This window comes from Tursiops truncatus, chromosome 6, assembly GCF_011762595.2.
Source record: "Tursiops truncatus isolate mTurTru1 chromosome 6, mTurTru1.mat.Y, whole genome shotgun sequence".
NCBI classification, from domain to species: domain Eukaryota; kingdom Metazoa; phylum Chordata; class Mammalia; order Artiodactyla; family Delphinidae; genus Tursiops; species Tursiops truncatus.
Genome location: NC_047039.1, coordinates 101859296 through 101875428, shown reverse-complemented (window position 1 = coordinate 101875428; position 16133 = coordinate 101859296). Strand labels below are relative to the sequence as shown.

At 42.2% G+C, this 16133-nt stretch overlaps 1 protein-coding gene across 2 annotated transcripts in view; it reads left to right on the top strand.

Moving 5' to 3' along the window:
* Positions 1-11048, top strand: part of FBXW2 (F-box and WD repeat domain containing 2) — a 31757-nt gene extending 20709 nt beyond the window's left edge. For both annotated transcript variants that reach the window (XM_019946475.3, XM_019946478.3), the window contains exons 5-7: positions 338-424; positions 1036-1205; positions 6117-11048. In XM_019946475.3, the coding sequence (XP_019802034.1) occupies positions 338-424; positions 1036-1205; positions 6117-6405 (546 nt within the window). In that variant the 3' untranslated portion in view covers positions 6406-11048. The remainder of the gene's footprint in view (positions 1-337; positions 425-1035; positions 1206-6116) is intronic.
* The last annotated feature ends 5085 nt before the right edge of the window (positions 11049-16133 follow it).

The following is a 16133-nucleotide window of genomic DNA, read 5'->3' as shown; positions in this document are numbered from 1 at the left end:
TTTTCTTTCCTATCCCTCACATTTTTTATGAAGTCACGTTTTATAATTTTTTTTTTTTTTTTTACGTTTTATAATTTTTAAAGTCAGTCCTAATGTTTGCTTCCAGACTAAAGCTAAGAGTAAATGCTGCGAACATTAGACACTTTTAGGTCTTGCTAATAATCTAAAGAATCTGGTAATAGTAAAACTCTTAGTAAAGGTTAACTTGTGTTATAGTTAACATAGAGTTATAGATTACTCATATACCATATCATTTTGAGCTCTTTTTCCTATTTTCATAGGGGTAGGAACAGTACTAAAAGGATCTTTCTGTAACATGGATATTTATTATTTCTAGGTGGTCTTGCAAAAGTGCAAAGTCAAGTCTCTCTTGCACAGCCCTGGAGACTACATCCTCTTAAGTGCAGACAAATATGAGATCAAGGTGAGGTTTTTTTCCCTCCATTACTTTGCCTTATGAAAGAGTGTGGCACGGGGGGAATATTTCAAGGGAGGAAGGAATGTCTTTAAGCCCTCTTAAACACACTGGAAAGAGAATTGTTCATTTTCCTGTGTTCTAGGCAGTTTCTAACTCTGATTTGTAAATGAAGGGGGAAGAAATCCACAGAAATTTATCTTCGATGCGTTCTTACCTTTTCTTAAGACATATATCTCCTGCTCTCTTCAGTTCTTAGATCTAAAGTACGAAAACATAAACATTTACTTGTGTCATAATAATAGCAATTTGCAAAAAAGTTTACAGAGCACTCTTACATGTGTTTTTATTGCATCTTTTAAACTGTTCCATATGGTAGGCACTAACCATCTTCACTGCAGGAACTAAGGTTCAAAGAGGTTAAATATTTTACCCAAGATTACGCAACACATATGTGCCAAATCAGAATTTGAACCCATGCTTCAGCTGTAAAACCTGTGGTCTCTCCAGTTTACTTCACTTTGTATTTGACGTCAGCAAACACAGGCCACATTGTTTAAGGACAAGCTTTTCTATGGTGATGTGATCTCTCATCTTTGCTAATTTTCTCTTATCTGTAGATTTGGCCAATTGGGAGAGAAATTAACTGTAAGTGCTTAAAGACGTTGTCTGTCTCTGAGGATAGAAGTATCTGCCTGCAGCCAAGACTTCATTTTGATGGCAAATACATTGTCTGTAGTTCGGCACTGGGTCTCTACCAGTGGGACTTTGCCAGTTATGATATTCTCAGGTAATATTCCCTTGGACCTTTACCTTTAACAGTCTGTTGCAGTTTAATAATAAAGGCAAGGGCTTCCCTGGTAGCGCAGTGGTTGCGAGTCCGCCTGCCGATGCAGGGGACTCGGGTTCGTGCCCCGGTCCGGGAAGATCCCACATGCCGCGGAGCGGCTGGGCCTGTGAGCCATGGCCGCTGAGCCTGTGCGTCCGGAGCCTGTGCTCCGCAACAGGAGAGGCCACAACAGTGAGAGGCCCTCGTACCGCAAAAAAAAAAAAAAAAAATAATAATAATAAAGGCAAGACTAAATATTTCCATAAACCAGTTAGTAACTTGCTTTGGGGAAATGTTTAGTCCATCAGTTGTGTGCTGAAAATCTCACACATAAAAATGTTTTAAAGGCAGTAATTAAATTAGAGTTATATGTTAGAATGTAAAGGGTCTAGATTCTAAGTCGTCTTGCTTTGAGTTACTTCCACTTTAAGAATTTCTGAATTCCCCTTCCAGCTTCTCTGGAAAATGAAGAGTTTGGATGAAAAGATCTTTCAGATCTCTTCTAGTTCTAATATTTTAAGTTCTACTTCCTGGTCAGTTGAAATTCTGTGTTGAGGGATTGAGTGGCTTTCTGCTGACTAGCAGAAAGACAGAGAAACTTGGAGAAAGTTACAACCTGCAAAGTTTCTCTCCAAAGAAAGAAATAGAGGTCTGTAGACAAATAATTTTGTGATTCACTGTATATCATAGACCACTCTTGGAGACTGGCAGTATCTGTTAGCATATTGGAGGCTGATGGAAGCCAGTGACATATGGTGATTAAGAGAACCTACTTTGGTGATAAATAAACCTTGGTTTAAGACCTAGTTCTCTTTCTTATGAGCTGTGTGATTTTATGTAAGTTTCTTAACCTTTCTGTGTCTGAATTGTCTCACCTGTAAAGTAAAGTTTAAATGAAATGCCTGTAATGAGGACCTAGCAGACGACCTGACAGGTTTTTATTACTAATAGGTGTGAGAAGTCGTACATAAAGAAACCTGTTTTAATTTCTTTAACCTACTGTACTTCACATGTATTGTGCATAGAGCCCTGGTTTTGAGGAGCACATGTTAACAGCTCACAGAATTAGTGTTCCATAGCATGCTTCAGGAAGTGCTGGCCTGGGGACAGAAACTGAACATTTTCTTCATTGTTTTTATGCATGACTGTTTGAGGTCAACTTGTATGGAATCTGATCCCGCTAGCCCGCAGGACTTTGGTGGGCCCAGTCTCTCTGGTTGTAAAGTTACAACCTCGTTTATGTCTTCCTGGAGTTAGACCTACATTTCTAACCAGTTAGATTTCCAAGCTGTCAGAATAATTTCTAGAAATGATTGATAATTACATTTTGACAAAGAAAGCCTGGAACAGATACCAGAAAACATTAGTCCAACCTCTTCATTTTATAGATGGGGAAACTGAAGCTGAGAGAGGATAAGGGCCTTGCCCAATATCCCACAGCTCACCCTAGTCCAGCATCCATCCATCCATCCATCTGTGGTTGGATCATCGGGCAGGCATATGCTTAAGGAACCAGCAAGCCAGAGAGAAGGAACTTTTGAAAGAACTTGATTCTTTGCAAAGTAAGAAATTGAAGTACATTTGGCCATGGGTTCCGCACCCACAGATTCAACCAACTGAGGATCAAAAATATATATTAAAAAAAAAGAAGTCCAGAAAGTTCCAAAAAGCAAAACTTGAATTTGCCATGCACCAGCAACTATTTACATAGCATTTGCATTGTATTAGATGTAAGTAATCTAGAGATGGTTCGAAGTATACAGGAGGATGTGTGTAGGTTATATGCAGATACTGCACCGTTTTATACAAAGGACTTGAGCGTCCATGCATTTTGTTATCCAGGGGGGTCCTGGAACCAGTTCCCCACAGATATGACCTTAGTCACCGTGGGAAAATCAGATCTTTGATAGTTTAATATTGTTTTTGCTTTGAATTAAAATTTGGGAGAGAGGGGTGAAGAGGCAAGGTGGAATAGAGGTATTATAATCTGATTAATGCTTAGAGTTTGAGAGTCTCTAAAGGTTTAATTTGATCCTATATTCTCGTGCTTCTTACTCAGAATGGCATATAGAGTCCAGAGTCCCAGATGAAAGTTCTGTTAATTTTTGATGTTTCAATATACTAGCTGTAACCAATAAATCTGCAAGATTGTTTGCTGCTAGCAAGTACTAAGTTCAGATTTTTTTATTTTTTGAAAAGGGGCTATTTTATCTCTTGCTTTTTCCCCTCAAACATGAACATAACAGCCTCTTTTTGAAATCTTGTACAAATCCTGTGGCCTCAGTTGCCAGGACCAGGTTGCATTCTGTAAGCTTTGATGCTAATTGAAAAGAAAGCACAAATAGTAGCATGTTGCTCCATAAAGCTAAGCTATGGTGCAATCCCTTGAGCTAGGTTATCTCAGTACAGCAGGTGGGGTTTTGTAGGTTTAAGGGCCCAGAGTGCACTGCAGGGTTGTCTGTTTACAGTTCTAAAGTAATCAAAGTAGACAGGCTGTGAGCCCGTCAGGACCTGTGTTTTGTCCTGCAGCACATTTGTGCTGGGGTCTTTGGAGTCAGCTCAACTTCCTCAGGCTTAAGTCCTGTCCCCTAGCCACTCTTGTTTTCCAAGTTTCTGGTCATTTTCTGCTTGTGTTGATGATGTGGGACTTACTAGACTTTCCTGCTGCTTCCCCCAGTTTCCTTTGGCTCTCTCTTGTAGGAATTTGTATTTTCCCATGCTTACTGCACCACTTCTCTAGTCATTAGCAGATAATTATTTATTTAACCTGTATGTTAGGCACTGTGATGTACACTGGGAACCAGCAGAGACACTTACCAAATTGTGGAAATGACTACCCAGGGAAGGCTGACTAAATTAAACAGCTGACTACATTCAGGTGTTTTCATGGTTGGGATAAGAGCAACAGGGTTCAGGGTACTTTGAGACCCTGCCTAGTTTGAGGAGTAAAGGAAAGCTTCTTTGAGGAGGAGATTGGGGCCGAGCTGTAAAGGATGAGTAGACGCATTTCACTAAGCGCCAGGGGCGAGAGTGCAGCGAGGAGCATTGTAGACGCGAGGGCAGAGTCTGCTGAAAGGCCCCGAGACGCCAGAGCCTGGTGCCTTTGAGTGACTGAAAGAAGGCCAGAGTGGCAGATGTGAGTGCAGTAGAGAGCCATTTGAAGGGTTTAAAAGTTTAAAATATGATAGGATTAGATTTTAGTGTGAGGTTAACTGACTGGAAGGGGCCAAGGGCAGACGTGGGGGCACCCATTGAAAACTCTTGGTAGCAGTGCAGGCAAAGGTGATGTCCTGGGTCAGAGTTGGGGCAGTTCAGGTAGTAGTGAATAAATTAAAGGAAAGTTTAGGAGGTAAAATCCGTAGATCTTGGTGATTGGATTTGTGGTTTGAGATTTGCATGGTTGCCATGTTTCCTAGCTTGAGCAGCTGGGTGAATGAGCAAGCAAGGAAATGAAGAAGAGAAGCAGGTTAAGAAGGTTGTTTTGGACTGTCTGAGTGTGAGGAGCAGGTCTTACTCTTCACTGCTAAATCCCCTCCCTTCCTGATACCAGACTAAAATCTGCTCCTTTGTAACGGTCTTTCCCTTTGACCTTCGTTCTCTCTGCTAGAGCGCCTGATGCCTGGCCTCTCACGCATCCTTCACTATTGAAAGGCGATGATCATGTATAGCTTCCCTGTCCCTGCCACTTTGCTTTCTCCCCGCCTCAAGCTCATATTCTTCAGCTGTTCCTTGCTTGTCCTGGTCACCAGGCCCTGTCCCTTCTGATTGACCTCTTGGACATACACTAGTTGGTAGTGTCCTTGTTAAGATGTAGGATAAACTGGAGTCTCACCTAGGCTAAATATATTGTCACAGCAGAATTTGTATAGCCCTTGTCTTATAGCTCTTTTCCTAGTGCCTCCAAAGAGGACAGCAACTTTTCGCCTTACTAAATGTGCAGATAAGAGAGACGGAGGGTTTCGTTTCGTTTTGTTTTTTTTCATTTGTGTTCCTGTTTGGCAAGGTCCCTCCCACTTTCTGCCTTTGTCGTCGATGTTTTAGGAACTGCCAACCTGAGAAGGTTAAGGCTGTCCTCCCAACTCTCACAGTTTTCTCTAACTTATTATCAATCTATTAATAAATGTTTCTGAATTATTTGGGGGAACTTTATATATTCAGCCTCTGCTGTTCTTAGAGAGGAACCTGTGTTTGCTACGTGCCGAATAGAGAAGCACTGAGTCTGAGTCACTTGGTTTTTAGTCTTTGTTCTGGGCTGGGGGAGGTTCCCCTAGGCCAGTACCATCGGCCCTCCATATCCGTGTGCTCTGCATCCATGGATGTGGAGGGCCAGCTGTACTACGCCATTTATGTAAGGGACTGGAGCATCCTCGGATTTGGGTATCTGAGGGCGTCCAGGAACCAATCCCTTTGGATAACAAAGGATGACTGTATAGTAGTTTTTACCTAGTGGTAAGAGTTGAGTGTTACCCTCTCGTTCTGACTGGTAACTAACTAGTTGTGAATCCTTAGCCAAATTATTTACCCTGGCTGTACTTCAGTTTTCACATCTTAAAAGTGAGAGTATTAAACGATAATCTGTAAGATCCTTTCCAGCTTAGATGGGCATTTTGTGCTTTTATAAATATTCATCTCCTTATATGCCTATGTTATATTCCCTTATCATTATGAAGGGCTCTTCTCCCCGGCCTTTTTTCTAAAGGAGGGTGAGCTTTTTATCCTCATATTTTCCTTTTTATAAAAATGTTTCATTTAACTCTAAATTTGCTGCTTGAATTTTGCATTGGTTTTAAATTTCTCCAGAAAAGATTACAGTAGCATAAACAGAAGCACAGGTGCCTTCTGGTTCATGTTTATTAACTCTCATCCTTGTAGGGTCATCAAGACTCCTGAGATAGCAAACTTGGCCTTGCTTGGCTTTGGAGATATCTTTGCCCTGCTGTTTGACAACCGCTACCTGTATATCATGGACTTGCGGACAGAGAGCCTGATTAGCCGCTGGCCTCTCCCAGAGTATAGGAAATCCAAGAGAGGCTCCAGCTTCCTAGCAGGCGAAGCGTCCTGGCTGAATGGACTGGATGGGCACAATGACACGGGCTTGGTCTTTGCCACCAGCATGCCTGACCACAGTATTCACCTGGTGTTGTGGAAGGAGCACGGCTGATGCCGCGAGCTGCGCCGCTGACTGACTTCAGGCGCCGGGGCTGCGGGTTTTGAGTGCAACCTCTGTGGCAGCCGACTGCATGAACCAAAGTTCTCACCTAATGGTATCATCACGCAGTGCACAATCATTTATCTCTGTTTGCCAGGGGACCAGGGCTCGGGGTCGGGGAGGGCTCATTTCGTTGACATACACCGCAGCATGCTGATGGGGTGCACCGTTGACTTCATTCGTACTTAGTTATGTTGGTCAGTATAAGAGGCTGCATTTGGGGTTCATCTTTCTTGAATATTGGTTTTAAGTAAAGATATTTAAATGGCTCATTAATCTGCTAATTGGTTGCCTATAAAAACACATTCAGTCTATTATTAAAGCTTTTTACCATTGCCTTTTTCTCTTTTGAAGTTGAAGCAAAGGTGCTATGATGTTGTTACAGCAACTTTTCTCACATGGGGCTTAGCTTTTCTAACAACCCGTGTTATAAAGACCACCAGGTTCTGTGACATGCATACTCTCCACCAAATACCAGTTCTAAAGAAAAGTCGTCTTCCAGTGCAAATCCAGCTCTATAAATTGATGGTTTGTAACACATTCTAAACCCTAGTTCTTGACGGAGTGAAGGTGGGCCATGTCTATGTGAGGAAGTTATGTAGTTTTTGTTTCTAGGTGGAGCAAGCTGGTCCTTGGTCCCCCACGGCCTAGGTCACTGCACAGAGGGTGACATGGTACAGTAGAAAGAGCACTGAGCTGGCAGATTGAAGACTGGCTCTGTTACCTAGGAACCCTGCACCCCAGGCATATACTTCTCTGGTCCCCATTTTCCCTGTCTGTATAGCTAGTCGTCAGGCTGTCACTTGGTTTCTAAGACTCCTTCTGGTCCTGTGTCTGCTGAGGTGTGCAAAAGTTGATATTTCAGTTTTGTCTGATTGCTGATTCATTGCTTCTTTAGGTTTGGAGATAATATATAAATGAAATCACTGATAGAAGGTTGTCACGTATAAGGAAATCCAAACGTACAAAAAAGAATGGATAAGAGGGAATGTAGAAAATGTTACATGTTCCACTTTAAAAATGTAAGTGATTGGTAGAAGAAATGCTGAGAGCAGCTGTGGTCCTCTAGAGAGGCAGTGTGCCATATTAGAAAGAAAGATCCCTGACCCTGACTTTCGTCCTCCTTTGCCTCTAACTTGATGTGTAGCCTCAGGCAGGTTAACTTTCTGTTGGAAATGAAGGAATTGCCCTAGATTAAGGTTCGCAAAGCCACACGCCCAGGGAAACCAGGCAGATAAACATAAGTGAGTGCAGCATGCTGTGTAGGGTGGGGCTGCGCCAGGGGAAGCTTATCCGGCAGGGCAGTTATGCAGCCCTAAGTGTTAGGCAGAAACAGGTCCAGTGTTTGGCAGGTCTTGTGATTTTTCAGAAGGAGGTAGAACTCCAGAATTGTATTTGTAATTCCCTAATTTTAAAAATGTTGACAGCGATTTGAAGATCATTCAAGGTGTAGTGGGCTAAACAAAGCATGTCTGCGGGCTGCCAGTTTGTATTCTCCACCCTCTCATTCCTGTAAATTAGATAATGCTGTGATTCCGCAGTGGAACTGTTTTAAAGTAACTGTCACAAACACTAGGGAGAAAGTCGAGGGAGCAAGTAGTAGGAAGAATTCAGCTCTTCCCCGTTGTGTTACAGGGGAGTGAGGGGGGCATTTCATTCACAGACCGACAGGAAACTAGTTTGAAGATGAACTTAATGGGAACCTGAGTGAGAGCCTTTGCCTGGGAATATGAGGTATTCATTCATCTTCTTAACTCTGATACAAAGCACATCTGTTTTTCAGGTAGGAAAAGGGTTGCTGGCAGAGCTGAGAATGATTCAGAGTACAGTGGGGACACAGCTCTCCCAGAATCCTACCAGCCTAGAGCCTGACAGTGGACTTCTGAATGCTGCAAAGTTAGGGTTTCAGAGAATTTTGATGGTTGGTTTCAAGGACGGGTTTAGTTAATATCCATGTTGAGGCTCTGAGGGAATTACGTAAAAGAACAATTATCTTTCTCCATCCCCCAAATCCGTTTCACATTGAGTTCTGTGTGTGAGCTCTGCTCGGTCCTTCAAGAAGTGGAACCAGATTAGAAGCTGGAATCTATTTTGCAGGAACCTCAGGAGGCTTTGGGCCATGATAAGGGTAAACAACTTAACTCCTTTTCATCCAGCCAGAACAAAAAAACTGAGATTACTAATCTAATGACTATCCCTATTCCCACCTCACCATCAGATATATCCAGTAGCTTCAGAGACCAAGCGATTATAACTATAGTCCTTTGTGGAAAAATGTTTTGAAAGTGACAAACCTGAAACCTGTATGGCATGTCCCATTTAAGTTCTCAGAGGTGAATACCAAAGTTACCATCAAGGTAGTACAGCTGATTTTGACAGCAGTGCTTAGGGTCCTAACTTTGATCCTCCTCACAGAGGTCACCTGAGCATTTTATTTAATTGCTTTATGGATGCTAGCTTTATTCATAGTATTGTCAGCTTTTATACAAATGGAAAACTTAACTTATCCTTTAAAAAGAAATAAAGCAAGGTGGGGAGTCAGTGAGAACAGTGGGTAGGGGATAACTCAGTCTCCCTTCATGGAGTCAGGGGCCCCTCTGCCCTACACACTGACTTCTGCTTCCTTAGCTCAGAGGCAAGGGATTTGCCTTTGCCTCTTCTTTTGTGAATATTCTCATTTCTGAAAAATTCTTAATCATAAGCAGATAGACTCCATCTTTCTTTATGAGTGTTGGATTTCTTGAGTGGCCCTGCTGTGGTAGAAGGTGGGCTTCTTTCCTCTCCGGTTGGTGTAGGGAACCATAACAACTTCAGGCTCCGGGGGAGGACGGGGTCCAGGAGAGCTGAGTGAGTGTGGTTTTAGCAGACTTTGTTCCCATTCCAAAGGAAGCTAGTTTCCTCCAACCAGCCCCATTATTTGAAGTAATAAGTGTTGTCAAACCTGACCTGTTAGACCTATCAGAGAAGTAGGAAGAAAGACTTCCTCCAGGATAGGGGCTAGACTTTGAAGACGTTCCACAGGAAGTACACGTGTTTGAATAGCTTTTAAATGGAAGATGGGGAATATTGCTATTTTAAGCTGTGTACTTCATTTTTCATAGTTTAAAATTAATCTGTGCTGGCCACTAAAAATGCTCAGTAAAATGTGAATGAGGGTTATGTAATCATTCTAGTATTTGCTCTCAGGAGAATGATTACTGCTCTGCATTTGTAAATCTTAGGGAGAAAAGAAATACTTCTGGAAACAGTATTACATTAGACATGAAGAATTTGTTTCTGTTAGGTGAGGCGTTTCAACCAAACAGAAGTAGCTAAGGAGAGTAGAGCCTGGCTTTATGCGTTGCTTTGGCCAAACCCAGCCAACTCCTTGAAGCCGTGACTGTTGCCCTGGCTTCTTGGGAGCCTAGAGGTGAATCTTCCCATTGTCCCTCTTCTAGTTCTCCGTACCTCCTCCTTGTCTGGGCCTCTACTGGGCCCTGGTGTCTGAACCACTTGCCATCCTCTGTAGGGAAGTGTGTAGTCAGATTGCTGCCCTAGGATGCAGCCTGGGCCAGGGCACACTGTGCCCTTTGCCTTTAGGGCCATAGAGTTGTCAGTATAGGGGAGAGGCACCTTAGGTCTGTCCCCTTGACACAGCCTTCCTACCTGGTTATGCTGGTGCTTGCCAAGATACTTAAGACAACCAAGACACTCGAGAATTCTGCAGTCCCCAGATAGGATGTCTGATGGAGAGAACAGGTTAGCATTCTTGACAGAAATGCCTACCAGCCATCTTTGGCAGTGTTCTGATCCGTAGCTCCCTGTACTTACTCTAGGAAAGTGAATTTCTTTCAGGATAAATCCTCACGTGGATTACTGGATAGTCTTTGTATCACTCCCTTCAGCCTAATCAGGCTGAATGATCATGCTCAGTGCAGAAAGGTGTTTTGCTGTCAAGTTGTTTCAATGCGTTTCCGATCTCCCCCAGAATGGTATAGTTGCTTAAAGCTAGTACTACCGTCTTGACCAGTGTAAACATACTTAATTATTGCAGCTTAAAGAATCCAGCTACTTCTACTCTTCATGAATATGCTCAAATAAAAATGTGTTTTTCTATATTTAAACCTGGCAAATTATGAATTCAGATGATAAAAGCTCACAATTGTTTGGTGTCCATATACTCACATTGTGAACATATTTCACTCATTTAGACTTGGTACTCTTGATGAGAATGCTCAGGTTGAAAAAGGCTGGCCTCACCAATCCAACGGCTGTGGCAACATGGAACTTATGTTTCACTTATTTGATGTATGTTGTGATCTAGGGGGAATGAAGTGAAGTTTATATTTGAACTGTCTGTGGGGTGGGTGGGCGGGGGAGAAGGGATTGCTTAAGCAAATAGTGGAGTGATTGTGGAACAAGATGTCTCTATAAGACGAGAAGTTATTTTCATGCATCATAGAAGCATTCTTCTACCTGTGAGTGATTGTGCTAACTGTAAATCATTTATATCTATACATTAAAGCAGGTTCCCTTGATTAGGCAACATTTGGTTAGCCAAGCCCAAGTTATTGTTTGTACTTGAAAGAAATAAAGCTGCATTTCCTTAAAAATTACATTCTGTAGTTAAGACTATTTTCTTGCTTTTTTCCCCCAACTAATTCCAAGGAAACTTTTCAAAAGCGAGTGTTTTAGAATGCATCTTTAGAAATGAACTGCCCCTCGAGTGATCTAAAGTGACTCTGTTCTTCTACTGTTTCTGCATGTTCTAGAATGTAAGTCTAACAATGTAACAATTTCTGAATGAGATCCAAGAGGGAAAACAATAAATTTAAAAGTAAAATGCAAGGAAGGATTTTGGTGACCCTCATGAATAGATGCAGATGGAGGGAAAGTACGTTTATGCAGGGTGGAGACCTTGGGATCAGCTTCCTCTCTTTTGCCCTCCTCTGTTGAGCACATCCCCAAGTTGGTTCATTCTTTCTTCTTAATTTAAACTTGTAGGACTCCTTGTCATCAAACATGGTCCTGTACTTTTGATCCCCAGCAGCACCATGACAGGGCAGATTGTCCTTCCTGTTTTACAGGTGAGAAGTTGAGGCTTGTGCGGAGCAACTAAGCCCGCGAGCCACAACTGCTGAAGCCTGGGCACCTAGAGCCCGTGCTTCATGACAAGAGAAGCCACTGCAGTGAGAAGCCCATGCACCACAACTAGAGAAAGCCCGCGCGTAGCAACGAAGACCCAATGCAGCCAAAAATATAAATAAATAGGTAGATAAATTTATTTTAAAAATAAAAGGAGTTGAGGCTTGAAAGAGTGGCTCATTGCTTAGAGGAGTAGTAAGTAGCGAGGATGAGGCTGGGGCCCTGATGTTTAGCCTCTGCAGACCTGGATTTTTCCTGCCTTTCCTTGTTTCCCTTCCCATTTTCTCTACTTCAGTCTCTTCAATCCAGACCTGGCCCGCTGCCATCTGCCTTCGGCACTCGTGTGTACCTCTTGAGCCACCATGGACTCTGCTTCCAGGGCCTCTCCCCAACCACTCTTTTGAGCACGTATCTCTGTTCAACAGCCTTAATGACTCCCTGTTATCAGCAGAGGGTGTCTAGCTCTATCAGTGTAATTGAGTCCCAGCTCATCTCTTCAAAGGACTCTTGCTCTTTCGTTTCCTGCCTTTGCACCTTGGGTCTTCCCCTGTCCTCGTGGGGAAGCCCTCTGTGCTCTTTCCAACCTGTCTTTGGGCCAGCCTGTAGGATCCCATTAACCTCCCACCATCGTTAAAGCCTCTGGTGACCACGCCCCCGCACTGGGCCTGACTCAGTGTTTTGTTCCAGGGTAGGTAGGTGTGCAATTCATTTGGCAATTCATCATGTAGTACCTTTTGCAGTTGGCAAACCATTAACTTTTACCCTTAAGCCATACATTTTTCAAGATTTAGGTGAATGCTTTGTCTCTCCAGTAACATATTAAGATTGAGTTCTTACAAGATGCTCAATACTTGATATTTTAATAAATTCCATGAATTATCTTAGGGGCTACATGTTATGGAGGAAAAATAACTTTTGAGAATGTCAGAGCCTTGAAGCAGAATGAAAGACCAATTACACACAGCTCTCCCTCTCTTAGACTTCCCTACTCTGCCGTATTTTTTTTTAAAGTATAGTTGATTTACAATGTTGTGTTAATTTCTGCTGTACAGCAAAGGGATTCAGTTATATATAAATTCTTTTACATATTCTTTTCCATTATGGCTTATCACAGGATACTGACTATAGTTCCCTGTGCTATACAGTAGGACCTTGTTGTTTATCCATTCTATATATAATAGTTTGCATCTACTAATCCCAAACTCCCAATCCATCCCTCCCCCACCCCACTACCCCTTGGCAGCCACAAGTCTGTTCTCTTTGTGAGTCTGTTTCTGTTTCATAGGTAAGTTCATTTGTGTTGTATTTTAGATTCCACATACAAGTGATATCATATGGTATTTGTCTTTTTGAATTTTATTTTTTTATACACAGGTTCTTATTATCTATTTTATACATATTGGTGTATATATGTCAATCGGTATTTGTCTTTCTATGTCTTCACTTAGTATGATAATCTCTAGGTCCATCCATGTTGCTGCAAATGGCATTACTTCATTATTATTTTATGGCTGCGTAGTACAGTAAGTCCCTTGCACACGAACAAGTTCCATTCTGAGAGCGCGTTCTTAAGTCCAGTTTGTTCGTAAGTCCAACGTAGTTAGCCTAGGTACCCAACTAACACAATCGGGTATACAGTACTGTACTGTAATAGGTTTATAATACTTTTCACACAAATAATACATAAAAAACAAATAGTTTTAATCTTACAGTGCAATACCTTGAAAAGTACAGTAGTACCGTACAACAGCTGGCATACAGGGGCTGGCATCGAGTGAACAGGCAAGAAAAGTTACTGACTGGAGGAGGGAGGGGGGTGGGAGATGGTAGAGCTGAAGGATCGTCAGCAACAGGAGACGGAGGGCAAGCTGCAGTTTTGCTCATGCCTGACGCTGATGGCACAGGTTCTGGTTCCTTGCTGGATTCAATTCTATCTACCCTCTTGCATCCAGACATCCTGGGCTTGAAATAAAGATACTGTACTACTGTATTCAGGACTGTACAGTAAAGTACACAAAAGCACAACCACTTGTAGAGGACGGACGCACATTCACATCTTTGGAAGTTTGCAACTTGAAGGTTTGTATGTAGGGGACTTACTGTATTCCATTGTATGTGTCTACCACATCTTCTTTATCCATCCATTTTTGGACATTTAGGTTGTCTCCATGTCTTGGCTATTGTGAATAGTACTGCTATGAACATAGGGGTGCATTGTTCTGCCGTGTTCTATAAACATCTAAAGTGTTCTGAGTACACTCGAACAATGTTTGACGATCACTCTGTGATTAGACAAGGGTAGTCCTTGCCAGTGGGATGTCCCTGTCCTTTGCGTTTGTTTTTTTTTTTTTGCGGTACGCGGGCCTCTCACTGCTGTGGCCTCTCCCGTTGCGGAGCACAGGCTCCGGACGCGCAGGCTCAGCGGCCATGGCTCACGGGCCCAGCCGCCCCGCGGCACGCAGGATCCTCCCGGACCGGGGCACGAACCCGCATCCCCTGCATCGGCAGGCGGACTCTCAACCACTGCGCCACCAGGGAAGCCCCTGTCCTTTGCATTTTAACCACATGTTCTGTTCTCTTTATGGCAAAGATCATCTAACAATAACACAAACTTCTGGAGAAAATTACCCAGACTCCTTTATCATAACAATTTTTAATATTCTCTTCTAATCCTTATGCATATATGTATAGATTTATGTAATTACAGATCATTGTTTTGTATTGTCAGAATTGTGCTCTGTCTTTGCAATTACCATAATACTTTGTAATATTCCTTTATTACATATAATTTGCTAAAGCACTCCTGTTTTGGTGAATAATTAGGTAGTTTCTAGTTTTGCTTTTTAGGTAATGCTACAGAGAACTTCTTTGCGCATGATTTCCTTAGAACAAGTTCCCAGTAGATGACTTATTGGTAAAAGCAAAGGAAATTTTTTTCTTAACATTTAGACATGGAAGAGACCATAAAACACACACAGTTTATTGAGTAGTTATAGAGTGAACGCCTGTCTAACCACTGTGCAAATCAAGAAAGAACATTTCTGGGTCCCCAGAAACCTCCTCTGTTTCCAGGAAGGAACGCTTTATGGCTTTTGCTTCATATTTATCATGTGGCTTTCCAAATGGGTTAAAGGGATTTTATGTTGCCACCTTACTGGATTGAGTGTACATGTCTCAACATCATCAGTGTTGAGTGGTTATTTGAAATGGCCGATTTAGTAGGTACAAAGAAGGTATCTCAAGGTTGCTTTAATTGTCGTTTCTTTAACATGTGAAGACATATTTTTATGTGTGCTTATTTGTATTTCTTCTGAACTCTTCTTCTTTTACCCATTTATTTTTATTACATTTTCAAAAACTTGGGAAACATTGAGATGAATTATAGTCACAAATAAAATTTCACTAATCTAGGCATCACTTGAAAGTAAGAATTCAACCCAAGGCATGCATTGAAGTTTTCTTTCATTCCAGGATTCGTGTTAAGTAAACCTATCAACAATCGCTGTTTACATCCCAGTAGTTAACATGATATGTCATAAACTGCATTGCCTGTCAGAGTAGGTCTAGAACTTCAGAAGAGAGCCAGTCAACAGTACTGGATATACAGAGCTGTCTTAATTTAAACTTTTCCTAATGAAGGTATACCACAGGTGATTAATAATATTTAAAGGAAAATGTGAGCAATCATGAATCAAAAGGTTTTTCTCCAAAACTAATGTGTTGAAATTTAAATTGAACTAATTCAGAAGGCAACCAAGTACAGATTCCAAGAACACAGTCATCCTAGTGTTTTATTTTTACTCATTAATGCAGAGGGTGCTGTCAGGCGTGCTTTTATATTTCGGGCCTCTGTGAGTTCGGTGAGGAGATTTTCCATCTGTGAGGTTTTGCAGGAGAGCGAACATTCCTGAGGTGGTTAGTTCAGCAGACTGAGCTTGTTGATCATTCAAGCTTTAAGGCCATAAAGCTTGATCTCTCTTTTTTTTTTTTTTCCTGGCTGTACCGCGGGGCCTGCAGAATCATAGTTCCCTGACCAGGGATAGAACCCAGGCCACAGCAGTGAAAGTGCTGAATCCTAATCAGTGGACCGACAGGGGAATTCCTGCTTGAACTCTTTGAGAGGGAATCAGAAAAACAAAAAACGCTTAGGAAGGCTATGTGTCAGCTTAAGCGGACAACACTAAGCACTGTTTTCTTACTTTCTTTTTTTCTACCCCACAAGACTATGTCTTGCGAACAGGAACTGTGTCTTACTCTTCTCCGTGCCCATATTGCCTGGAACTGGCTTAATATAAACTCGGAAGGAGGGGCTGGATGGATGTGTGGGTGAATGGGCTTTGGGTTGGTCTGCATTGATTCCTATAATGCAGTGTTCCCGATGTGTGTGATATCCTTCCAGCACATTCATATCACCTGGGAACTTGGTAGAAATGAAAATTATTGGGCCAGACCCCAGACCTAATGAATCAGAAACTCTGAGGCTGGAGTTAGGCAGGTGGTTCCTGCGCCCACAAAGGTTGAGAACCATGGCTCTTACCTAGCCTGTTCTGCCATCT